General features: G+C 41.0%; 2 protein-coding genes across 4 annotated transcripts in view; both read right to left on the bottom strand.

Moving 5' to 3' along the window:
- Positions 1-929: 929 nt before the first annotated feature.
- On the bottom strand, positions 930-25984 carry LOC306976851 (uncharacterized protein). 3 transcript variants are annotated; one of them, XM_079574963.1, is made up of 7 exons: positions 25761-25984; positions 22974-23039; positions 20789-21006; positions 15875-16007; positions 4674-4790; positions 4246-4328; positions 930-1054 (listed from the first exon to the last, which is right to left on the bottom strand). In XM_079574963.1, exons 1-7 carry the CDS (start codon positions 25954-25956, stop codon positions 1040-1042), a joined length of 828 nt encoding a protein of 275 aa, XP_079431089.1. In that variant the 5' UTR covers positions 25957-25984; the 3' UTR covers positions 930-1039. The 3 variants fall into 3 exon arrangements, with proteins under 3 accessions (XP_079431089.1, XP_079431088.1, XP_079431090.1); XM_079574962.1 differs by having other exon boundaries at positions 946-1054; positions 4250-4328; XM_079574964.1 differs by lacking the exon at positions 22974-23039 and having other exon boundaries at positions 946-1054; positions 4250-4328.
- zbbx (zinc finger, B-box domain containing) overlaps positions 25975-27705 on the bottom strand; it is a gene marked incomplete at its 3' end in the record, with an annotated part of 49871 nt that continues 48140 nt past the window's right edge. The window contains exon 15 of the mRNA XM_079565334.1: positions 25975-26465. Coding sequence (XP_079421460.1) covers positions 25975-26465 — 491 coding nt within the window. The remainder of the gene's footprint in view (positions 26466-27705) is intronic.

Here is a 27705-nt window from a genome sequence, read left to right as displayed (position 1 = left end):
CCATTTATGAGTTGCAGACGTCAACTCCTTATGACTGCATCATGAAGTAACTTCACTTTTTGCAGTGGTATTTATATTTCTACTACTGCTAAAGTTGTATGAGCGGAGAGTGGGGGCGGAGTTAACTGAATCCAAGCATTTTGTCTTCCGAGTTTGAAAAATACCGCCAGAAAACACTTTACTTTACTTTGGAATGGCTAAGATAGCATGATATAGATCCTTAAAGGCCCATCTCCACTGTAAAAGTTAAGGATTATCAACTCAAAATATGAAGGTTTGGTTTGTCTACTATTCTTTTCCTGAAAATTGACAGAATAGTAACTCACAGAGACTTGGAAAAGCAACTTTAATCTGATTACTGGTCTGGAAAAAGTAATGCGTTAGATTACTAGTAACTGAAAAAAGTAGCCAGATTAGAGTAACTCGTTACTGGCATCACTGTTGATTAGTGTCAGTAAGTGCATAGTTCACATTTCTTGCTAATATTTGCACTTACGCCTAATTGTTGTCCAAAAAGCATATTTCCAACCTTTTGCACGTGGAATCCCAACTTAATTTAATAGTAAAGCTGCCGTAGAACACTGTGTAACAACTATATGTGGTCTGCCAATTATTTTATCAGGTTTTACACTGCCCCAGCATGTTGTGCAGTATATATTAAGGGTCTAGTTTCCATGGAAGCTACACTGGCTAAATAGTACATGAGCAACACACAAAGGACCAAGATCAATGGAGGCAAGCCAAACCTGCTAAGAATTAAAACCCAACTCGCCGTTCATCTTCCTGTCAGGCCTCGCCTCCAGCCTTTCTCCAGCATTCTGGGCTAATACCCTTCTAACATGCACAGCAACTCAAGGCTTGGACACACAGGGGAACATACAGTACACACACAGCTCTTTAATAAGTGCAAAGCCATTGATTTTAAGGAATGGATATACAGTAGATTCAAACAATCAATCACATTACAAAAGTACATCAGGGTAGTAACAGCACGCTTTTGTGATCGCTCAGCAAAGCTTCCTCTTCATCCTGTTCTTCCTTACTCCGTTTTCTCCTAAAAGAAATGTGTTTTTGTTACTTTATTCATGTTCTATTCTACTACATTCTACATTTTTTGATCTTTAAGCCATGTTATAATGTTGTATCCTCATCAAAACTATATAAGAGCTTTGATGGACAGAAATCAAACTCATTTTCTCTCTGTCCTGCATTACGTTAGAAAAGGAGAAATGAAACAAATAATGAAGCCCTTTCCATAAATGTAACATAGAGGAATATCTCTCTGAAGTCTGGACTTCACTGAGGCGCCTTTCGTCTTAGGTGTTCAATTTATCTGGGATGTGGAAAGTGTAAGGAGTGGGTCATTCCGTATAGACGAGAGTGTAACTTTTGGAAGTCGAGGTTGAGAAATGCAACATTTATACATAAAAAAAAAAAAAGTTTTAGTACGATATTATTAGATCCACAGGAAATAATTTGACTTTTTGAATTAAAGGAAGGGTATGTGGCCTGCAGTAGTGGTTTATGGGAACCACTGACTGACTCACGACTCATTCTGGGCTGCTTTTACCAGCAGTACTTACTTAATCTTAGTATATAGACATTTCATTCCCTGACTGGAAGTGCAGAACATAATGGAGGCCTGCACTGGTGCCAATTGGGGACATCTGCAGGGATTTTGGTCCCGAGTATTTTGATCAAAGACTTCTCTTAGATGTAACTAGTTGCAAACTAGTTTTACCCATGGCAACCAAAGAAATGGGGGTTATTGCACTTCCTTATTGGATTATCATCTTTAGAAATAAAATCATGATTTGAAAATGTCTACACAAAACTTCCCCCAACCTTGGAATATACACTGGTTGCAATAAATAATTCCAGATTTAGTTTAGGGTCAGGAGTTATTTCGTCCCTCAGTCCTGCCCGCGTTAATCCGCTTGTTCCACCGGTCTTTCCAGTATTTCCCGCGCTCTGCTCCGTGCCCGGCCGCGTTGCAAAGAGTCACACATTACCCCACACGAGAAAAAGAACGCTCCGCTGCCCTCTCTTGCTCTCGAACATATATTAAGCAGCACATTAGGAGCCCATAGCCGAGGCGCTGTCAAAGCTAAAGTCGTTCTGCGGCTAACGATCCATTACCGGCCACATATATCCAACAGAGAGGAGCTCTGACGGGGCACAGAAAGGATTACCCCCCGATGGGACCACAGCGACGGTATAGAAGTGCAGGGGACACAGAAAGTAATGGATAACGTGGCGATTATTGTGCGGATGGGAACTCCAATGTGCATTTCGATTTGTTCCACTGAAAGAACATGCAGCAAAAAAAAAAAGAAAAAAAAAAAATGAATGTGACTTGTGGGCGCCAGTACCCACAGGTTTTGTGAATGGATGAAGAGTCAAATTTACAATTACAGTTTGCGTCTGGGATCCTTGCAAAATAGCAAAAAGAAAAGAAAAAAAAAGATATACACTCGATTTACAGTGAGAAACCTCTTAACGCCCACCTGAACCAAGCACATTTTCTTCAGTTTGGCATTACCCATTAAACCTAAAAACTACTTAAAAATGTGTAACGAAAACGCAAAATAAGAAAGACAAAAAGAGATGGAAAAGGGACAAAAAAGCCACAAAAGAGAAAAAAAAAACATGGCAAAACGATGGGAAAAATGCTAAAAAAGTGATGACAATGCAGCAACAACGTAGGGCTGGGCAATTAATAGAGTTTTAATCTAATCGTGATTTTAATAAAGGTCGATCATGATAATCGCGTGGTGCGTTTTAATCGAGGAGAATTGGCCAGTCCTGTCACATTCTGGAAAAAATATGGATGGCGGGTCAATGCTGCAGCGCCTGTCAGGTCAATCCCAGGGAAACACTCAGCCCAAACAAAACAGGAAGCACAGGATGGCACATGCGGAAGCTAGAGGAGAGGACCTGGTGATTTTACGGGAAAAATCAGCTACAAAGTTATGGTAATTCGTCTAATTGGCAAAACGGAAACACTCGGGAAGCTGCCAGAAGACGAGGACGCACACGGGGATGAAGAGTTTATACCTTAGCTGGACTTCTAACAGTGAATTGTAAGTTGATCGTCTTTTTCACTAATAAATGCGCGGTTTACTCATTTCTTTATGTACATAATAAGTTGTTGGAGCTTCACTCCGTGACGTCGTGGCCTTTTGAGGCTCCGCACACAAACATGCGCGTGTTGTCGCTTCTGACATTCTTCAAACATAAAAAAATGTTGCGTCTGCTTTGTGAGGGGATGTTGTACTGTGACGCTAGAAGTGAAGAGCTTGTTTATGCTGATGAGGTAGCTGGAGTTTTCAGTTTGGCCGCAGCATCTGTATTGTGTGTAAAAAAAAATCGAATTGAAAATCGAGATCGATCAATATAGGAAAAATAATCGTGATTATTTTTCATCCAAAATTGCCCAGCCCTACAACAACACGAGGAAAAAGCTCCAATGGAGACCAACAAAACTCTCCATTTAGATGAGTTTTGTAGGTCTTAGCTTTCAAATGTGGCGTTACACTGCCCTATAAGCTGTAACCTTTTAGATTGGGGTAAAACTGACCTGGGGAAAACGCACTTGGTGGGGGTTAAGAGGTTAAAAATAGACGTATAAAACATTAATTTGGTGCCTCAGGATTGGATATTTAACGTTTTATAATGTGAAATTATGTCTCTGTAAGAATCAAATAGTGATAATAAAATAAAGGCGCTAGGGCTGGTGAAGACTTTGACTGAGGCTCCTCCTCCGACTCAGAATCGATATAATGTTGGATTATGGGCTTGAAAAGTTTGGGGTCTTAATAATGACGCAATTGTATCCAGGAAGTACAGAACAAGAAACATCTAAATTAATCAGAATGACCCGAGGATTACTTATAACTTCTAAGCAAAACTTACAGTGTATAGAGAGTGATAAAAATGCAAGCTTTCCTTTTTTGCTGAATGCATGTGACCAATTCAGCAGTCTTATAATAAACGCAATGCGAGGAACTCCTCAGAACAAACTGAAACATTATAACATGGTCAAAAGTAAAACAGGCATAATACAGTATGCACCCTTTAAAATTGGATCAAAATCAAAATAACTAAATATAATGGCTTCATGGTCTTTGCAACGGGTTCCTAAAGCGCTGTCTGTTATATGTAAATGTATATGTGCTTTAAATTACCCTTAAGGAGAGCATAATGTTTGTTTGCCTGAAGCAGAGTGGTTTAATAGTATCTCACCCACCGCGTGCAGAGACGGTTCCCGCGAGGATGATGCGCTGTGCTGTTTCCTGGAGCTGCAGCGAAGACCTCTGGCCCTGTCTCTGAAGCAAACATTAACACTGGTAAACGCAATTAAACCAGGAGTCTATTGTTTGTCGACTTCAAAGTCATTAACTAACATCAAATTGACTACAGCGTCGTCAGGGGAATCCACATCGTACAGAATGGGGGAAACAAAACATCGTATATCTCTGTGTAGAATGTCATTCATCTTAAAGGAGTGTCAAAAATATGTAAGTCCAGGTTTATTCAGGCTTTTACAACTTCACATATAGTGTTTGTATCTGCCCATTATATGATTACAACAGTTTAAATGTGATAAGTTGATTATGGAAGTTGAGTGGTTGATAGGATAGAAGGAAAACATGGGTGTAGGAGTTATTTACCCCTGGCCAGTAGTCTCAGCTCCCTCTCCAATCGGGACAATGTGTGGTTTGTTGTATCAGCCTCCATGTCAGGATCCTCACAGCCACTGAGTTCTAGCATCGCTGCCTGGGACAACTCTGCACCTGCAATAAATTATAGAGCAAGTATGTCCTCATCAAACATTGGATTCAGAAAGATTTCAGTCCTGTTTAATCACTTCTTCATTCTCATGCAGCAGTCAGACACTAAAATCATTTAATTCATGAATATTCTACAATAATACTTAAAAAAGATTGAAAAGCTTGGGGGGAAAAAGAGCGTCAGTTATCAAAGGGACTCCAAACATTGTTTTTCCAACAAGCTATTTTTTCATATAAAAGCAATGAGCACCTCAATCTTTGCAGGAGCTGGAGTAACGATAACACAGAGAGGCCTAAATGTTTGCAGATTGTGTTCAACATGTTCTTAACTCTTGATTTTGTGCACAAAGAGGTATCACGTGACCCGGTGTAGCAAAATAATGCAACATAAGATCATCGAAAAACATTCAACAAGCTAATTGCATATGTGGACAGGACATATTAAAAGGCATATTAAAAGGCATTTACATGCGAGAGAAAACAACTTATGTGAACAGTTCAATAATGACGGAGTATAGAAAAAACGTTCATAAAGGTATTCACAAGAGCACTAGTGAGGGGACGAAAATGAGTGTGTTAATGCTTACATAGGACACCATTTTCGAGGGCCAGAGGATTTGTGCTGGAGGGCCAGATTGGGCCCCCGGGCCTCACGTTGCCTGCCCCTGGTCTATAAAATAGAAGCGCAAACTTTTGACCGATTTTGACCGCGATGTTTCTCCGCCCACTATCAGTCTATCACTTTTCATCCTTTTTATTGATATTGAAAATATCCAAACATCGGTCAGGCCCTACTTGACACGTGTGACCGTTGTAGATAAAACGTGACTTGATTTGTGAAGACGGTGAATAAAACTGACTCATCAAGCTTAGAAATGTAAAGAAGCTGCTTGGCCAGGGCCATATTTATAGTCTTTCCGAACATTCTCAAAAGCTTTGATTTGTGGTCAATTCCATCCATTGCCCCTGATACACTCTCTAAAAGCCTGTGATGTAGAATAAAGACCATAATGTACATCAGCAGAATATAACATAGGAATAAATAGAGGGCTATGAATAATTCCGACTGTACATGGATTTACCACAAAAAGCATATTACAAACAGTGTGGCATCAAATGGCAGCTGAGGATGCTTGTGTGCGGAGGAGCAGAGTGCGCGGCGGGCCAGGCAGGGGAGAGACAGAGAAAGGATCACAACAGCTTGTGGGATGAGTGCCGTCTCATCCCTTTGCCACATCAAATTGAATGAGATTGAACATCCATCTCCACCTGCTCACTGTAAATTACATCCAGGCCCCCATTGAGTGGCGACGATGGCGTGTGAGCGTATGTGCCGCGGCCTAACCAGTTTCATCTCGAGTGTGAAGTCCTTCATTCTTTCAATCCCTCGTTGTCCCTTTGCCCCTTCGACAATCGCTCTGTCTTTAAACCGGCACACAAGCTTCACTTACACTCACTTATAAACAAAGAAACAAAGAAATAAACAAAAAAAACAAAGAAATCACCGTACTATGTTAAACAGTTGATGTAACAAAAAAATTGATGCTTGAACCAGGAGGCGACTCAAATGATAAGGCGCCCATTGAAGTGAAAGGAAAGAATGTTTTTCCTTCACCGTTTTAATTAACTTTGCTTTACCCATTCATTCAGTTTGACAGCAACATATTGATCCACTAAATACTGTATGTATAGCCAGAGGTGGTCAAAGTCCTTGATTTCATTGCCTGAGTAAAAGTACAGATACTACTGATAAAAGGGGGTAGCGCGGCTCGTCTCGTGATCGAAAGGTTGTGGGTTCGAATCCCAGCTGCTGCAAATGCACACTGTGGTTGTGTCCTTGGGCAAGGCACTTCACCCACCTTGCCTCCAATGTCTGCGTACATCGGTGTATGAATGAGAGTGTGAATGGGTGACTGTTTCCTTACTATAAAGCGCCTTGGGCCTGATAAAGGCAGAAAAGCGCTATATAAGTTGAGTCCAATTACTAATAAAATATTAAAATCCTATCTTATCACATTATTCAATTTAAAGGAACAGGCCGCCGTTTTTCCATACTGAGATATGTTCTTACCTGAGCTTAGACGAGATGATGTGTACCTGTCTGGTCATTGTGCGTGTGCTCAGTCAAATGACCAAAGATCTTGTTAGCATTTGGCCTCTCCCGATATATTCCTATAGCTCCAAACTCGTCTAAGCTCAGGTAAGAACATATCTCTGTATGGAAAAACGGTGGCCTGTTCCTTTAACATTTTTTAACCCCGTATAGTCCCTTTAAAGTAACTTTGCAGCTTCAAAAACACAAACAATGTGCCTAAATTCCCCCTCTGTGTATTTCAATATTTCTCTGGGCATTTAACATGAACTAAACACATGGACGTTTTAGCTTTTTAGTTTGGAGACTTAATGGAAATGTAGTGGAGTAGAGTATTATATTTACGTATCTTTCAGATGTTATGGAGTTAAAGTAAAAGGTTCTCAACAAAAACACAAGTAAAGTACACATCCTCAAAAAATTACTGAAGTCCAGTGCTTAAAGGAACAGGCCACCGCTGTTCCATACTGAGATATGTTCTTACCTGTCTGGTACCTGTCTGGTCTTTGTGCGCGCCCTCAGTCATGCAAAACGACCAAAGATGTTGTTAGCATTTGGCCTAGGGCTGAAACAACTAATCGATTAATCGACAAGTAATCGATTATTGAAATAGTTGTCAACTATTTTAGTAATCGATAAATCGTTTTCTAGTAAACACAGACTTAAAAAGAGCAAAAATTACATGAACATTTTTTATTTTTGATGGAAACCTACTTTGTTTTTCAAGTTAGGGTCTGTAGAGTTTTGTACATTGAAAATTTCATAGATATCTGTCTGTGTCTCATCCAATTAATAAAGCAGAACTGGCACTAAGAGCCTCCAAAAACACTTTACAACACAGTTCAAGTTTACTCCATCAACATGTCCTCAAGAGATGCCACTTTAGCTTCATGTGATTAGAAATAAATGAAAAAATACAATTTTTACACACCATTCACTGCGATTTATCATAAAAATAATCGGTAGATTAATCGATTACCAAAATAATCGTTAGTTGCAGCTCTAATTTGGCCTCTCCCAATTTATTCCTATAGCTCCAAACGGGGGTTAAGTTGGAAGCTACCACGCTCTTCCACAGGCACAAAGACCAGACCGGTACGTATCAACTCGTCTAATCTCAGGTAAGAACATATCACAATATGGAAAAACGGTGGCCTGCTCCTTTAAGTAAATTTACTGCATGAAAACCTATGCAAATAGCATAATTCCATAACAGTTTGGTTATAGGTGGTTTTATGATATTTCTCGTAAACTCAGATTTAAATCTTTGTTTTTCACTCTGAATCAAACAGATACAACCGCGCTTATTTAGCATTTAGAGTGTTCCAAAGCAACAAAACAAACAGATAGACAACAGTCAATAGCCAATACAAGTTGTAAACAGCAAATATTATAAAAGAACCATTTTGCTGTAAAGAGAATTGACTTTTCTGGTGCTTAGTTATATTTTATGCGTATACTTTTAAAGGCGAGACATTGCAGGTTTCTTACATACAAGTCTGCAGCATTTCTGATTTACTATCCTCATTTCAACTCTTTCAGTCCAACATCAAGCAAAACCTCCAGTTCTCCGTGCAACTTCTATCATTTCAAAAGCGGAAAAAAAGTAATAATGAGAAAAGTACAACATGACTTGAACATCAAATTGCTCTAAAACTGGTTTTATTCTATCTCCGCTAAAACCTTTGTACCTGCTGCCACCTTTCCCACTTTTATTACCCTTTTCATGGTCCATAAAACGCTTTGAATGCCGGCACCGCAGACACAATGAAATCTAGACGGATCATGCGGTATCACGCTGCTATCACTTCTGACTTTTAACCAGCAAAATGGAAATGGCAGTACATTTGCTTTGCTATCTTTCCCCGACAGCGTTCAATTCTTTATAGATACAATGCATAGAATAACCTGTCCCGTATGTGTGTGTGTGTGTCTGACAAATACACGGCTACAGCAAACTCAGCCATACTTACATCCCCTAACAAGCCTGTTCGGCCAACGCAGACGGCTGAAATACAATCACTGCAGTTTTCTTCCTTCTCTCCAGTGGAAGGCCAATCAATTAAAGCCATTGACCAAGGGGAGAGCGTACTAACTAGTTTAAATCAGATGCAAATGAAAACAGGAAGGGCAGGGAGAGGAGGGCAGCCGCAGCAAACTTACTAAGACAGTGTTGATTAAATGTCTATAATGTCAAATACGCTTTTAAAGGTTCCCATATCTTTTCCTTTTCTTTTTTTTTACAAACACTTTAATTAGTTGTTGTCCAGACTCATTTGTAACTTTGCAAATGCCTCTCTAACATCCCACTTCTTCACGTGGATGACTTTATAAGCACGTTTTACAGCTTTAAAGGAGCAATACTGTCACGGTGACGACAAAAGGCCTGCTGGTCCGCAATTGATTAGTCCTGCTAATTTTATTCCAATACTAGGAAAAAACAATAACACTGTATAGAAGGTATGTGCGCTTTAAATCGAAATCGAACCTTCATCATTGCATGTTTGGGCGAATCAAAGACTATCATCGCCGTCTTGCCACTCAATTTGTTGCTGTTGCCATGCTGTTGCTATGGTATGACAACACACACATATAGATGGGAGCAACATCTACGTCACGGAGAAGGTTACTGTCCCCTTTGGGTGAAATCAGCAGCTCTCGTCCAGTGAAATGAATGGGCAGAGATCGTCCGAGAACTTCTTATTTACGTATAAAAAAATATATATATATTATTTACTTGTCGAATGTGAAATGTATATGTATTTTATAGTAGTGGTTAAGTCGGCTCACAGGGGAGGAGCCAGTACACATTTCCTGTACCTGTCTATCTGGTCATCTGGTCATGTATACTGTATGTATTTTTAATGTGAAAAATATGCCATGCCATGGAAGTGATCTGATGCTTCAGATAATTAATTGAGAGGACAGTTAACACTTTTGTTGTACTGTGTGGTGTACTTTATACAGCTATACATCTGTAAATACAATCCCGCTGTTGTTCTATGACAAATTGTTGCCATTTTACCATATTTTACTTTTTATCTTATTTATTATAATATTCTTAAAGCATGCCCCTATAGCCTTATAGTTTAAAGTTGTATAGATTATTTTAATCTAAATTCTGTGTTATATGTTACATTAAAGGAATAGCTTCTATTGACGGAAGTGAGCGGGGGGAAGTCTTTAGGAGTTACTGCGCGGACGCTGTGCTCCTCGTATCATTACGCCTCACAATATAGTACCCCTTTTTATCTGCTTATAAAATAGACATGTTACATTTCTGTGTAAATATACTTCGCATGTAACTTTATTTAAATAGGGAACACGTGGAAGAGCTTGGTAGCTTCTATCGTGAGCTTTTTTGGAGCTATATGACATGTGGGAGAGGTTGCGTATGTGCTCCGTTTGCGTGACAGAGCGCACGGACAAAGACCAGACGGGGATATATTAACACGTCTAAGGTTAGGTAAGAACATATCTCAGTTTATAAAAACGGTGGCCTATTCCTTTAACAAAATGAACTAAACCAAACTTGACTTACCTGGTTGTTGTTGCTGCTGTTACCAGTTGTTGTCATTAGTATTTCTACAAAACAAGACATAAGTAAACTAGGGAAGTTGAGACAAATCTGCATCTGTTCAGCTCAGGAAGGACTCTCTTGTATCAAAAGTCAATGTAATCTCTGCCATATAATTTATTATGTTATGTAAATGTATATTGAATTGAATATGGGGTAGGCACTTACAAGCTTAGTGCTTCAGCCTACTCCATTGTATCCACACTGTATGAATTTTGGAAGATAAAATGAATGTAAAATTGCTCAAAATAAAACTGAAAATAAAACTTAATTATGTGAGAAAAATTCCTAGTTTGTGAACCTGTTCTCAAACAATGGCATTGAAAACTGTTCTGATTCTAATTCAAATGAGCAGCGGAACCCATTGGGATCATTACTTGTCAGTAGCATTTGCTTGTGCCACTTTTTTGCTGGTTACTTTATAATGTCATTACAGCTTCAGCTTTTATTCATTCATTCAGCATCTCATCTACCAGCTGCTTCGGGGCCTACACAACGTAGCCATTTGAAAAGTTAGCAGCTTCTGTTTTGTTTCCCTGTTTATTTTGTTTTTGTCAGTCCTAGTAGTTTTATTTTTTTGGCATATACAACATTTCTAATTGACGGTAAATGGTCTCACCTCATAAAGCGCTTTCCACCTACATTAGGCTGTCTGAAAACCTTAAAGCCACACTGCGAATCATTTATTTATTTGAGATTTTATTTAACCAGGAAAGTCCCACTGAGACAAGCATTTAGAAGAGGACACAATGTATATAAAACCTCATGTTTGGCCTCCTCCCTTAAGAATCAGTCCTGCTCACGGTGATTTGTTGAAATGTTTCGCTGTGTAGCTTTAAACACCCTTCTCTAAGAGTATATCAGTACTTATTTAACCAGCTCTTGTGGTCATTACATCTGCTCAAGTATTGCCATTCCCGTGTGGGTTTCATCGCCTGTCTGTCCGTCCATCTGCCCGCTTGTTGCTCGGTTAAACTGGCTGGACAGGAAGTGCACACTAACAGCCTAATTTTCTAACTGACCGGGTGACACGGAGTAAAGGAGACAGCAGCAGACATATAAAACCTGTTGGAACTCGGCCCTGCTACTGCACAAAAAAAAAAGTAAAAGGAGAGAGAGAGATAGAGAGATTACGGAGAGGGATGGAGGAGCGTTGTCAAGGTGATATGGCTCCTCTCTAACCTTTTTCTCTCATTAACTTTGCAGCGTTAACGACGGTGGCACAGACAGCGGAGGGTTTGATGAGTGCCATGCCGGTGCCGAGTGGAGCGGAGAGGGGCGGAGGGAAGGCCGGCGTGCCCTTGTGGGAGTCTCTCGCTGTTGGACTCATTCGTTTTTAACAGAGCCCTAAGCCCCGGCGATACGACAGAGGAAGTGCGCTGTTCAGGGCAGGTGGTAAAAAGAAGGTTCAAGGGAGAAGTCAGGATGAAGTCATTTATCCGAAGAGCAATATATCTTTAAAGGTAGGGCTGCAGGGCTTTGTTTTGTCAGCATGAGATGAGAACAGGCAAAAAGGTAAGGAGTTACAGCAAATACTTCCATATTATATGCGATTGCAGACCATAAGACTGTAAGAGGTTTCTATCATTGTGTTCACGGGCAAGACACTTCCCCTATATGATATATGTATGAATATAGCGTATTAGTGAGCAGTCAGCGTTGGCCGGATTTATGTCAGTCTACCCCACGACAGCTGTGGTTATCATAACGGTATATTAGTTAGTCAATATATGACCTATATTCATCCAAAAAGTCCTGAGATTCTACCCAGCCGAGGACCTATTTGCTGTTAAAAGAACACCACCGGCACTGTGCTGATGTAGCTTATCACCGAATAGTTAGCCATGTTAGTAATGTTGTTATACGTGGGCAATATCGCTTCAATACAGGTTTTTATAGACCCCTCATCCCGGGGGAAAGGTGTAGTCGTGGGCAGAGGGAAGGCGGCAGGGACGGCAGTGATAAACGTGTAAAAAAGGCACGCAGAAATGGCCGGTGTAGCCTACCTCAATGTGGAAGTGTAGGGATGTGACATGTAACTCGTCCACGTTGTGGCCACATCTCCAGCTCAGACCGTTCTCCAGGCGAGCAAAGCCCTTCAACATTTAGGCTAAAGTGAGCCTTCATCATTTTAAAAGTTACTCATTTACCGTTCCTCAGCCAAGAGCACTTTTGCATTTACTGCTATAGAGAGTGCGTCTAGTGCCTGTTGGCGGCTCTATATTGGCCGCACTGTCATATTGGCCGCAGGGTTCAAAGCGTGGGAAAAAAGTAGCGGCTTATAGGCCCGAAATTACGGTAAGTAAGTGCTTTATTTGTCATTGTACAATTGTACAACAAAATTGCATTCAGGTGTTGGGTTAGTCCTGAGCTTTTGTGACTGAGCTCTGAAATATTCCAGCACCTCCTGGGTTTGTCTCCGTTTTCAGAGCGTGGAATCCCGCACTGGTCAGCTCGTCCACCTCCTCCTGTGCAGCTCCCTCCGCTCCACATCAGTCTTTTACCATCTTCTGAATACTTCCTTGTTTGTCCCTTTTTTGTTTCCTGTAGTGCCTCTTGTGACGCCCCCACTGGGCTGCAGGGGTGGGGGACTCTTGGTCTCTCTTCATTGTTTCAAAAGAAGAAATGTGTACGTCTCAAATGTCTTTAGCTCATAAGCTAGTTCTTTGTTCACTGCAAAAAATGTGTCATGGTCAGTATGGACTCTCTGCAGTAAAAAAAAATCCACTGAACCTCACAAAAACACAACAAAGATGTAAAGTATCCAGTAAAGCGATGTGGAACTCACAAATGCAGTTCACAGAAAAAGTCACACACACAAAAAAATCAGCTGTACCAAGAGAGAGGGAGGTTGCTGCTTATTTATGCGTCGCCATAACATGACATAGATATACAGTAATTGAATGGGTTTTTTTTTTTTTCAATATGCTTTAGGTAAAATGATCTATGAGAAACCAAGCACTGCTACATTCAAACGATTAAAAACCATGAAGAAATCCGTTCGAATCATATAATTGCAGTGCCCTTTCACTTCTATCTTTATATAGATTTGACCATTATGTGTTTTCATGTACTTTCCTTGTACCTATTACCAGTGGCAATCTAAGCGTGTCTCAGGTCTTTGGCAAAGTTATTTAGCCTTAGTTTGGAGAGCACGTTGAACACGGGCCTGAAGAAATGGCCGTATCTGATCCCACGCCAAATAACTTCAGCTCTGATTCAATTTGAGGACGCATGGCTAGACTTCCATTAAAACCGCACCTCTGAGAGCACGCCGATCAATGTCAAACTCTTTCGGCTACAGGAGCATTTGATTGTTTTTCATTGGAGATGTACAACTTCAAAATGGAAGCAGGACACGAAAATCAAAGACCTAGCTCGACTTACATTGTGTTACTGCTGAATATTTAACCACAATATAATAATGCTGGTTATATTGGTTTTACATTGGTATCTCTGGACACTCAAGATGTGCTTTACATTGCATTATCGCTTACAACACCTTAGTCTCAGTGTAGTTTGTGCATATTCTCTATGTGTTTTCAATGACGTTACTCATAGTTAAGGACAACAGATTGACAGTAGCATTTTGTCTATAATTGTAATAATTTCTCCAGAAGAAAACAGTAAAAGACCCCCTAGCACGTTTATGTAAACAAAAGTTATGTTTAAGGCGTGCCAGCTACGGCAGGATTTTGCCAAAGATTGAAGAGGAAACAGAAAACCTTTCTCTATGAATTTTACAGTTTGTCACGTCAACAGAGCCTCAGTCCGAGTCAATGTTTAGCCTGTTATTTGGCGCCCCCATGATCAGGGGTTATGTTTAGGTTTATGGTTTATGGTTAGGAGCGGCAAATGTGATGTAAGCTGTGTTTCAATCACACAGATCTTACACATAGCTTTAGAAACAAGATGGTCTTGGCTTTCAAATCACAATCCTGTCAATACTCTTTGAGATTTGGATAAAGGGTTAGGATTAGCATAATTGCTAACCCTAAATCTAACCCAAACCCTAAACTAGCAGCTCAGCTCCTTCCTTCTGTCACATGTTGTATTCGAGGCGAGATGCTTTGAGTGAGGTTCATGGCTTTCGGGGCCTTCACTTAGAGAGGTTTGTACGACCTGTAGCTCAGCAGCTGTAGCTAATGTACACAAATGTTCTCCAGGGCAGGTGCTTTTACGTGGTGTCAGTAACTCTCCACGCAGTTTATAAGGGTAAAAGCCTACGTTTTTCAAATGGTAAATGGTCTCGACCTATATAGTGCTTTTCCACCGACATTAGGCACTCAAAGCACTTCACGGAAAGGAACCACTCACCCATTCACGCTCTCATTCATACACCAGTGTGCACAGATACTGGAGGCAAGGTGAGTGACCCAAGGCCAGTGTGAAACTGTAGGAAGCGGGATTTGAACTCCTGACCTTCCAATCATAAGACAACCCGCTCTACCATCTGCGCCACTGTCACTCCATTACCATTATATACTTGAAAATGATTTTGATAGTAGATTAGTTGGTGATTAATCGATTGTTTCAGCCCTACACCCAACCAAAGAGATCAGCACTGAATAAACTGAGGTACCAGGCTAAACGTGTACGTACAAAGAGTTGCTGAAGGCTTTTGTCTATTTGCACTGTAAAATTCTGTGTCCTGACATTTTTGGCCAGGCAGTGTATTAATAAACCCTGGAAAGAACAAACAATTACCCTGCCTGTCAAAGTTATACCAAAGCTCCTCTTGCGTAGGTGCTGCAATAAGACGGTGACATTGCGGCGAGGATGTAATAGGCCTTTCATTTCACTGTGTTTAAGTGAAGTCATAGGAAACTCGAGCGAAGGACGTAGGCGCTATTATCTATGCGTTCAGCTGGGAGAGGTGCAAGAATTAAAAGGAAGTGTGGGTGGCTGAGGAGTGGCTTTGGGGAGGGGACTATATTAAAGAAGCTTAACCAAAGACTAATACACTGTTCAAATATTTGAATAGGGAATCACATAGGTTTAGAGCAGTGCACGACTTCAAAACAACAGGAGGCATTTGAGGGAAACTCCCCTTGGAACCGGCCGCTGCGAAATTATCGGTATTGTCCCTCCACTCTAGTTTTTTTTCCCTCCAAGCAGACGGCGCTCCTCTGGGCTTAAAAACTCATTTTCATCTCTCTTGTAAGCTCTATGTTTTAACATATTTGTTCTAAATCCTATTATGAGGCCTTTGTGATATGAATAAAGCTTGCAAATTGGAAAGTATCTGCGGGCAAAAACAACCCCCAAAAAGTCGGACACGGAGGTAATCTTCAGAATCTAATCTCTGGGAGCAGCGGCGGGACTGCGTGTGGCAGAAACATGAACAAGTTTTAAGTCGGAAAGTAAAGAAAGATATATATATGGATGAAGGGACAAGAGGAGATGGGGTACCTGCTGGGGTGGAGGTGTCCAGGGATCTTCGGCTTTGGTGCATTGCGTTGAGGTTTGTCGCATGGAGGTCGCGGTAATTGTACGGAGGATCGTCATCGCTAGAGTCGTCAGAGTCAAGCCAAAGCGAGCGCACCTTGGGCAGAGGCAAGAATGGAAAAAGGATTAGATTTTGGTGCTTAGACCTTTCCCTTGTAAACAGTGATGTGATGCAGAGACAGAAATGGGCAGCAGAGTGGCTGAATGGCTAGCATGAAGGTTCCTGGTCTGATTCCCATATCAGGTGGAAGATTTGTGTATGGAGTTTGCATGTTCTCCCCGTGTCTAGGTGCCATCCCTTCTAGGTACTAGAGACCAAGATCCTGGCTTCAGTGCAGTCCCACCTTGTTCTTGACAAATTGTTCCAAGGCACTGGTGGATAGATGGGTCAAAGCAGAGGACAGACTTTCCCTATAGGTCAGTTAAGTCTACAAAAGTAAAATATCTCCCCTGCACAGGACATTAATGGTGGTGCGAAGGGATGGCAATGCAAGGCTCATGATTTCAATGTCGACAGTGGTAGTCTAGTGACGCGAACAAAATACGACTTCCATGTCTTTTCTTTTTTTTTTATTACCATAAATGTGGAAAAATTCTGATGTTTTTGCACTAATTAGCTACATTTTGCAAGCAGGAAACCAACACATTTGTATAAAAACCCTTTATTCTGACTCAATTGCTCTTCTTTTGTTTTCTACTATTGGCAATTTCCCAGATTAATGGACTTTTGACTAACAAATGGATCTCTTGTGACTCGTGAGTTTCTCCTAACATGCTCAAGGTGAGTGAGCGTGTTCGCTGTGTCCTCCACCGAGATGAGGCCACTACCAAGAAGCTCTGTTTGGTTAAGATTAGATAGGACGTATTAACATTCTTGCCGGAGCGCTGCGAGACACTGCAGTGGCCTGTAGTGAAAAGGAGGGAGGCGTGAGCGGGAATGGACAAGCATAACAATGGAAAGGAAAGAGACCAAGAAAAATAGTGGCTCATACCTGGACCTGATTTGGACAAAAGGCCAGTCTAGTGTACAAATAAATCATCTTCTTTCTATTCGGTTTTGATTTGCAAATAAATTTGATTTTTTAACGGATGACGGCCTCTCTAATTATCAATACGGTACATTGTCTTAACCAGAAGGCTGTCGTTAAGAACCACAAAGGACCCCGTCAATCGTGTACAAAGTAAATATACGGTCATGGGGAAATTGCTTGTTTTTTGGCATCCGCACAGTAAAGTGAAGATTACTGCGCAGTAAAGTGAAGATTACTGCGTGGATTTCGAACTACTCCTGGTATTATTACGCCTTACAATATAGTTTCCCCCTTTAATCCGCTTAGAAAATCCACATTGTTTAATTTTGTGTAATTATACTTTGTAGTGTAACACTTCACGTAACCATATTTAAATAGGGAAAACGTGGAAGAGCTTGGTAGCTTCTATCTTGACCTGTTTTGGAGCTATAGTGGAGAGGGGGAGAGGCTAAATGCTAATGCCGTCTGCGCTGTGTTTACGTGACTGAAGGCACGGGGGAAGACCAGACAGGTCCTAAAGAACTCGTCAAAGCTAAGGTAAGAACATATCTCAGTATGTAAAAACGGTGGCCTATTCCTTTAATATACTTAAATACTGTATATATACTAGGGTTGTCACAAAAAGCGATTCCTTGATACTAAATTGATACTAAAAGTGGTATCAAAGCTATATATTCACTTGAGCAGGCATCGATACTTTCTCTCGCAGGACGGAACCTCCTACTCTCGAAACTTAAACTAGAGCTAAAAAGTACTCACTAAAGCCCTGAATAAAATTCTAAAACTAAAAGCATCTATTGTCAAAGTGTGGGCTCCGATTACTTGTGTTGTACCAGGTTGAAAGGAGGAGGCGTTTTAATAAAAACTTTAGTATGAGCGGGTGTTGCTAATGCTAGCTTAGCGCCCATTCATTTCTATGGCTTAGTCTAGCCTAGAGGCTTCCAGTTGTTAGCATTGGATATTAAAGAGACTAGATGAAAGTTGGTCATTTTATACTCGCTACTGCCACCTCAGGCCACACGTGTAACTGCAGTCTCTATATTAAGTTTGTGCATGACGGCACTCGGACCTGAATTAACACCTTTTTGAGTGACAGTGCAGGATTTTAGAGGCAGTTGTGGTGAACAGGTCTGGGCTATTAGGACATGGCTGGAACATGTAGGGAAAGGAAAATACTTACTTTTAACATTTTTAAATGTTAAAAATGTTAAAAGTAACATTCAGTGTCAACTGTATAAATTTAGTTGCATGTTTCCTATCTGTACAAGACTCTTGAATATACTGTATATAGAGGAATTATACAGGCCTGTGTAAACATTGTTCTGTGCTCTGAATGAGTGCACTGGTCTGCTCCTAAATGTGACGATCCAGTATAGTAAATAGTTTACACTGTTGTTTAAATTAGATGGAATTAAATGAAGAGAAGTCTGTTCTCCTACAAGGATGAATTACTTTTCCTCTTGCTCCATCATGTATTAGAACAATTATTCAATCCATAAGAAAACTTAATCAAAGTTTGTCAATCAATCCCAAAACATTCTGTTACATAATATGGTCCTCATAAAGCTCAACATAACCTCCCCCCAAAAATGCATGGATAGTCCAATCTGCACAATTTACTTTAATTACTGTAAATAAATATAGAAAATATCTCAAAATATATCTAAATAGAAAGTATGCTGTAACAGTGTGCTAAGATCTGATAAAAGGCCAAGTGAATATAGAAATAGACAAAAGGGGGAAATTACTCGCTAATCATAAGGACCATCTGTGCAATCACGGACCTCATTTTGCAGGGTTTTTATTAAAGTACAACACGGTCCGGGCTTTTATTCTTCTATTGCAGCATAAAGGATTCATACCATTAAACGGCAGATAGGTCATTGGGGAGCGTCCGTGCACTGTCTTTTATAATCCACTCTTTTCTCCTCACTACAGCGTGTACTTTTAACACCAGGCCCTTAGGTATCTCCGAGCTACAGATGAATAATGTAAGTAATTAGTGCGGTACAAGAGTTTTCTGATATTGCTGGTTTGCTACAATAAGAAACTAACGGGATTTTTGTCTCCGCCGTCTAAAAAGTGCAATGATGGGGTTTCATTTCAGAAGATGTATTCCTTTCATTGTTCATTCATATTGTTCAGAGCAACAGTATAAAACATTTGCTAACTAATGCGTAAGGCAAGACACTGCAGGTGAAGAGAGAAAAGTAGATATTAATTTGAAACTTTTGCTTTTCCTGTCATTTTTCTGTTTTCCTAAAAAAAAATGCCAATACTTTCCGGCATTTTAAAACTATTATTATTTAGGGTTTTAGTTCTTGTTTAGTTTTTGAATATGCCATTTATAAAATATCTATATCTGTCCATCCATTTTCTTCCGCTTTTTTCCGGGGCCGGGTGGTGGAGGCAGCAGTCTGAGCAGAGATGCCCAGACTCCCCGATCCATGCACACCTCCTCCAGCCATTCTGGGGGGACCCCGAGGCGACACCAGGCCAGCTCAGAGACATAGTCCCTCCAGCGTGTCCTGGGCCTTCCACGACGTCTCCTCCCAATAGGACATGTCTGGAACACCTACCGGGGGAGGCGACCGGGAGGCATCCAAAACAGATGCCCGAGCCACCTCAGCTGGCTCCGAGCTCCTTATTTATATCTGTAAAAATGTGTTTATTGCAGTTCAACGCTCATTAAATCAGGCTGGAAATTCAATATTAAAAAAATCCCTCTAAAAAATATTGTTTAGTTCAAGACTGAAACGTTTTGAGTCAGTAGAGAGTCTAGAAAACTTCCATTTCAGAAAACAGGCTCTTAAAGGTGCATTATGCAACTTTTTATTTGGAAAAAACAGTTGCTATTTGTGTGTATTTGACCTTTTAGTGACACAGCGGCTGTATGAGTGGTCAGCATGTCACCTTTACTTTTGATCACGGTGGTCTCTACAACGCATCCTACAAAAGCGTCCACACCACTGTGATCAAGTGAAAAAGTGCCATGCTGACCACTCATACAGCCACTGGGTCACTACAAGGTCAACTACGCGCAAATATGAAGTTTTTTTTCCCACATAAAAAGTTGCATAATGCACCTTTAAGTTTTGCAATGTAAGCACCTGCGCTTGCATATTTGGTGGGTTGCCTTTCATGCCACATGCGGATACCATAATATCATAAAAGAAGCATTGCAAAGGGTAAGTTTAATCTGCTTTTACTCTGAGTTTAAAACTAAGATGTTAAGGAAGTAAACAAGCGAAAAATGTATGTTTTCACCTGTAGTGTCTCACTGTAAAGGAAAGTCCATTGTGTCCAGAATGACATACCTGTATTACTATTGTGCCCTTAGGCAAGACACCAATCAGTCACTCTTACATCATATTCATTCCCAGTTAGGTAAAGTATCTTGTCAGGTATGAACCAGTTAGAACTACACAAACTGTCGACCTTTGGGTTTAGGGGGCACTATTCCACTGTAGCCACTGCAGGGGCCCTAACTGGACATTGACAGTCTATCCCTGGGCCACCACCAAGTGTCCAGGGTGAATGAAAAAGGCAAACAATCGTAAACTGACTTGAATATATAGGAAAGCGCTATAGAAGACTACTCAATCATCATTAGTTGCTTTTAAAAGTACTTTCTCCCTCCTCGATGCAGTGCCGCTCAGTGCATTCATCATTACAAATACATTTCAAACTAATATTCACACCGCAAACAAAGGAAAGAGCCGAGCAATAACTGTGTGTTTGAAAAATGGCTACGAAAGCTGTGTTTGCGAAAGCCTAATGTTAAGAAATAGCTGACTTTTGCTCCGTCACAAAGTGAAAGTGGAGTGGAAATGTAGAGAAATGTTACCCGAGCTGGTTCTGACAGCTGCTGGGCCTCATCAGTTGGCAAATCCCTCTCTCCCTCTTTATGCGCAGGAACAAAGACTTCGGCTAAATGAACGCTGGCAGGATTCCCTCTGTCATCTCTCGATCTGTCACTGTCTAAACGGCCCTCAGCATCCGTGTCGTCGTCGTCCTCGCACCGGGTCAATTCCAGGCTGTCGCTGGACATCTCATCTTCACTGTCTGCCAGAACATCAAACTCCCATCAGCGTGATCTTAAAATGCAGACTTCATGTTGACATTTTTCGTTTAGAATAGGATTTGATACACAGCGCGATACTATTTATTCAGCCTAATATTTAATATCTTGCACTTCAACACTGTTGGGTAACTATTTGAAACTGTATGTGACATATTATGGAATTTGGCGAGAAATGCTGGGACAAACTCGAGATATCAACATTTTACGGATCTAGCATACCACCTCACAGGGCTTATGAAATCTTTAGTTTCATGTATTTACTGCCAGTTTCAGAACCCATGGGGGGCCTCAGAGGCACAGCAGGGGGGCCTCCAAAGGTTGACCACACATCACTTTGTATAACTATGAATGAGTTTGAAATGAACTTTATGGGCATTTGTATAACTATTATAAGTGTTAGCCTATACCCACTATTATTAGGATTTGTTTTGTAAAATTATGAGAATCTAATGAAGAAAATCATGACATAATATTTGGAAAGAGTGAAAGCATATTGTTGAGTGGCCCCGGGGGATCTTTGTAACGATAAGGGGGTCGCGACGTGCTATACTTTGGGGAGGGCTGCTTTACAGAGTTGCTCTTTACACACTTTGCTCACTAACAAATTTGCTGCTGTGCAACCAGAAAGCAGGAAAGATTATTGTCAAGGACCAATGACCGTTGGTTGCACTGCTTTACGACCATGACGACATTGCTGCAGTACCTCCGTATAGGGGCTGCAGAACAAGCTAGTCTTCCATAAGCAAGCATTGCACTTTAGACACGTTAAAAACAACTTTAAAGCCCCGTGCCTAAACTTTCAACAGCTAGATATTGCTCCTGTGATAACGCTGGGTTAGGCGCAATTACAGGGACCAGGCTGGAACCGCCACCTTAATGTGGTGGAGGGGTTTGAGCACCCGAATGATCCTGGGAGCTCTGTTGTCGGGGGCTTCGTGCCCCTGGTAGGGTCTCCCATGGCAAACAGGTCCTAGGTGATGGACCAACAGGCCCGTTTAATCGTGAGGCCGTCCTCTTGTGGACCCACCACCTGCAGGAGGAGCCATAAGGGGCTGGGGCAATGGCAACAGAAAAGTGGAAGAAATGGATGGATGGATTGAGGCTGGTTTTTGTAAGGAACATTTAAGAAATCTCGTATACTAATGAAGGCCGGATTTGATTGACAGGCCGCTAGCATTGGAGCTAATGGCGCGGGCCGAGTTTACAGTGAAGATCCCGCCCTTATGCCCTTTTTAGGAACATGCTCCATCAGAGCTGGGTAGGAGGAGTCTGTAAATCCGCCATGATTTCCCCCTCAAACATAGTTATTATGGCAAAAGGGGAGGAGAGAGGAGCAGTTGTCTATTATTTTTTGACAGTCTATGGTCAGGACCCCCGAGTAGATTGACAGGCACAGAGCAGGAGGTTGAGAGATTATTTACATATAATATATAATTAAAAAAAACATTAGTGACATGTTTATGTGATATGTTTCGACTCTTGGTGGCTTATATTTGGGAGGTTGTTTGGGAAACTCTCCCCAAAGTGGCAATTGAACAGCTGAATCTGCTCATCTAAGGCCAATTACCAGGAGCTCTAGACTCTAAGAATGCCCCAGTGAAAAAAGAATAAAAGTGTATCAATAATAAGGAATGCAATAATAAGGAATCTCGTTTCACTTTAATTACTCAAAAAATGTATTGTTTTAAATAAATGCTGAAAAAAATATAGACACAAGTTTTGTTCTTGCATCTGCATCATAAAAATCGACTGTATAGAGTGTAGATACTTTTGCCTGTTGGATTTTGTGGTTATCTTGGGTATAATACACTATCCATGTATTAATGCATTTGATGACATTGCAGTGGCAATAAATTTGTCTGTTGCTGTGTATCCCCAATGGCTTGGCGAAGAGTGCTTTGCATATAAGCAACGCTGAAGTGTTTCTATGATTATATTTATGCAAAACCTTGTATTGACTTCAGGGCATTGCGGTATTCTTGGATGAGTGCGAACGTTGATTCTTTTGCATAACCTAAGATGAAAAGAGATCAAAAAATTAATTTGTGTTTCATATTTCAAGGGAAGAGAAACATTTTTTTTATTTTTTAAACACATCGGACAAACAAAAGCAATTCGGTGCATCTTTATAATTAAGTTTACACCTACACAATGAAATAATCTACAAGTATGAAAGCTGCTATTGATTCAGATTGTGTAGACAGAACACCGGGGAATCGCGCCATTCCTCACCCTGTAATTACCTCCCTGTCTGCAGCGGCGTAATGTCAGGTATTTACTTAAAACTCAAATCAATATATGTATAGAAAAAAATAAACAAAGCGGTGCAAGCTTTTATAGTGAGATTTAAATTAGCTTTGACAGAGGCTGTTAGTGGTATCCACAAGCAAGCACCATCCCGCAGTAAAAGAGGCTGCAGCCATGATTAGCTGCCGGTATTGATTTTGAGCCTTATTTAACACAAGTGTGATCTCTTAATAGCAAACTTTTTCAGGATGTAAGGAAAATAAGCAATAACCGCATTCAAAAGGCGGACGATTTCCTCCTTTTTTCACAGGGAGATTGAAACTGGCCGAGCTGATTCGAACGTTGTGCAAAGTTAAATAATTATGCGCATATAATTCCTTACACATTGAATATCAGTCAAACTAGAGAAAAGGTTTGCTTCCTCTCCTCTTGACCGGTTTTATTTAGCAGTTAAACAGACCAGTTCCTTCATAAATCTATTTGTTTTTTGTTGCATGTTTGAAACTATACTTTTGCTCATTGTTGAGTGAAATCAAGCACCGGAATGAAATGAAAATAGAGACAAATATTTTGGAATATTACATGCACAGTACACTAGAGATGTACCGATCCAATATTCAGTATCGGTATCGGTAGCCGATCCGGGCATTTTGAGAGTATCGGTTTGGATCGGATTTGATAACTGGACGTTAACCTGCCGCTAACACCTGCTTCTGAAAAACGTTCTCATTAAAAAACAAAAACAAAAAAAACATAAAAATATAATAATACAAAAAGACTGTATTGGATCGGTATCGGCCAGATGAAGTGTCAAAATATCGGATCGGGAGCTTAGTGCATCCCTACTGTACACATTTATCACTGTTGCACTGTTTCCCCAAAGACAGTTAGCACAAACTCTGGCAGGCTATTATTTTACTCAAACTTAACCCAAGCCAAAGGGGTAACCGGTTTAAGTTGTGTCCCCACTCCATTCACAAATATAATGAGACTGGCCTTGCAATTTATAAGAAAAGGACTGGCAGGGAAAGAGATAGATGCCCTTCTTGTCAAGGCCAGTCTCATTATATTTGTGGAAGGAGTGGGGACACAACTTAAACCGGTTACCCTTTGGCTTGGGTTATTTGAGTTAAATAATACAATAGCTTCAGCCAAGAAGAGAGCGGTGAAATATGTTCAACTCAAACAACCTAGTCTAGCTGATGACTTTGAAAACCTCTGTTACTCTATGAGGAAGACCAGACGTCGGGATTTTGTGCGGACCGTCCGGGTTTTTAAGCCTCGTGTCTGGACGAGTGCCTGCCTTCTCTTTAGGGCATTTGTCCGGTTTTATAGCTTGTTACTGCGCACCTCTGACTCCCTATCAGCGCTCTATACTCAGAGCTGTTGGCCCAGTTGAACCGCGCATTCATTAGACCCCGCCACGGCCGCTGTTTCCACCTTTCCCCCTCAGCCGCGCCACGAGACACTCTGACCCGCACCGTGGTCAGCGACTACTCACAGCGGCAGCTCGGAGGGCGGGCGCAGAAAAGCAGGAAGAGACCAGTGTGACGCATTCATCGCAGATTACTTTCCTCCTTCACAAGGTTGTTTGCACGTGAACCAAAGGAGTGCCGACCCCTCCCCTTCAGCGTTACTATGGAGACCTGTCACTCAACTCCAAACGCCTGACCACCAGGTTAATATGTTAAGATCTTGAAGAGTGCGAAAGTTTAATTTTAAAGAGGGGGTATTATGCTTTTTTTAAACCCATAGCACCAGTCTATAGCACACTACAATGATGACCAAACCTTCTGTTGGTCTGTAAATACAGTAAATTAGAATAACTGCCTTGTATAAAATTGCTCTCAAAATGGCTGTAGTGAATGTCTAGAAATAGGCCTCTGTCTCTTTAAGAACCTCTGACCCTTTCCGACACGCCCCCTCCACACTCTGTCTGTGGCATCAGTGGGGAGGGGGTTCTGCTGAGGAGCAGTGGTTGGTTACTCGGCTGGTGACGAAAGCTCGGAGGCGTCTCCAGGAGGTGGAGGCGTTCCTAGGAGACTCAGGCAAACCTATCCCTAAAATGGCCGCCATCAGAGTTTTTACAGATTACTCAAACATACGTGAATGTGCCAAGGCAACACTTCAGGCATGTTTTTACTGAGGGAATGGCATAATAACATGATGTAAAGCTTGAAAAAGTCGATTTTGCATATTACCCCCCCCCTTTAAACTTCACGTCACAGTTTGAGAATGAGATTGCTTTGCTGGTATTTTAGTTTGACATAACTTTGAAAGAAAAGAATGCATGGCTTATAAATGTTTTCTCTAGGTTAGTTTGTGTCAAGTGTTTTTCAAGATCATAGAGCTGGTCTATCAATCCTCGTGCTGCCAATTTACACGTGAGCATTTTCTCCTTTTTCCTGCTTGTTAAATGTCCTTTTATAGAACAGAAACAGAAAAAACAAACACCTTGGCCGTTCAATTGAAAAAGGCATCCACTCACCTGTTGACACGACTTCATTTCTCCTTGTTAGAACATCTTCTTTGCTGTCGTTCAGAGACAGATCAGATACGAAGTGCTGCTTGTACCGCTCGGACTGCGATTCAGGGTCATGTTCGGAGATCACTCCAGCTTCTGCGTTCCCCTGTGTGCCATCGTGAGACGGCCTTGATCTGGAAACCACATCTTGCATGGACATAGATGAACGCACTGACTTGGGTGACGACTCTACTGCGTCGGACATAATGTGGCAGTTTCTTGAGGACACATTTGATGGACTTGGGGACATAGGATTGTCAGATTGGACGGCGTCTTGCTGGAATTGCCTCGGGGACTTGACATCGCTTCTTCCCGGAAAATAATTTTCTGATGCTTTGGGTAAGAGCGCTGATTCGACAGAGCTTGATGGCGTGAGAGTGAATGTAGTTCTGAGGACAGGGGGGGTGTTTGGATTGGAATCGCTCTTCCCGGATACTGATGATCGGTCCGTGGAAGGAGAATCGTTGGGGGGAAATGGGAGGGGGGCGTTGTGGGTTTGGCGGTAAAGCGGCACAGAGGAAGACAACAGAGGTGATTGCAGCGATCCACGACTTTTGGCTTTCGCTCCGTGGCTGGTGTGACATCGCGGGGTGGGCTTTTTGGACTTTGAGCTTGAAGTACAGCGATTAGCCCGTGTGCCCGTAGTGGGCTCAGGTTTAACGGAGACGGCTGTGGAAGGAGCAAAAGCAGGAGTGAGGAGTTTCTTCTCTAGGCATCCTATTCTCAGTTTGCAACAACACTTTATTAACTACTCATCATTCATAAGGACGAAAATAAAAACCTAATTTGACCTTTTCCAAACAGAAATGGTTCGCAATGTTACTACGGCAACTCGCACAGCATCTATTTAGGTGCTCATGAATGATCAACACATCATATGACAATGTACTGTATTATAAATTATGAAGAAATCAGGGTTTATACAGGTAGAAGCAAGTGAAATGTAATTTTAATGCCCAGATATTAGATTTTAATGCCAAAACTGCAGCTGAATATGTTTTAGACCGTAATGTTGGTACTTTTGATGAACTTGTACAGTAAAAATACGTAAGCAATGTCATGAGTTTCCAATAAATTTCAATTTAATGCCTGTTTGAGTCTAATTTAACGCATTTCAATGACACATGAGGCCCTGACTTTGGCAAAATTAATTACATGACTTTTAATGCTTTTTAATGCCCAGCGGTAACCCTACAAATCACAGGACAATGCTTTACGAATGCGAAACAACTACTTGAGAGTATAAAATAAAGCTTAAATAAAGGAGGTAATTAGGAGTTGGTCTCAATTATACTCGATTCACACTGAGAACTAATTATCAGATACAACTTAGGTATAAAACGTGAACACTTTTACTTGTTAAATAAACTTCAGTTTAGTCTCGAGATTGCTTTTTAATACTCAGTGCAAAAGCTGAAAAAGTCTAGAATTAAATCTTTGCCTAAACCGGCTGCAGTGAGATTGCATAGGGACTTTGCGTAGGGAATAGTAAAGACAACAGGATATATTCATTTTGTGCTGGCATTTTCTATAATCCTTTCGAACTGAGGTTGAATTCTAAACCACTATGTTGCTGGCAAAGATACCAGCACTTCATAGCACTACAGGTAGGTTTAATGTTGTGTGTAATTGGCTTCTTACGAAATAAAGGACAAACAAGAAAAGAGTTTGCAATAATTTAGTAGGGGATGTGTCAACTTTTGCCTTCAGTGCTTCCCATTCCTTTGTCGATGAGAAGATTAAACATACGAGTAACTAAAATGCATATAAATAAACACCAAAACACTAAACATGCTCATAATAAAGGCTATGTTTGGATTGGAATATCAAAATAAATACTTTGGAAGAAAACCAAACCCAATTTAACCTCATGTTTGGCTACCTATGATCAAAGGAAAGCAGCATCCAC

This window comes from Gobius niger, assembly GCF_951799975.1.
Source record: "Gobius niger genome assembly, chromosome: 1".
Lineage (NCBI taxonomy): Eukaryota > Metazoa > Chordata > Actinopteri > Gobiiformes > Gobiidae > Gobius > Gobius niger.
The sequence above is the reverse complement of the archived record's forward strand: the minus strand, read 5'-3'. Positions and strand labels throughout refer to the sequence as shown.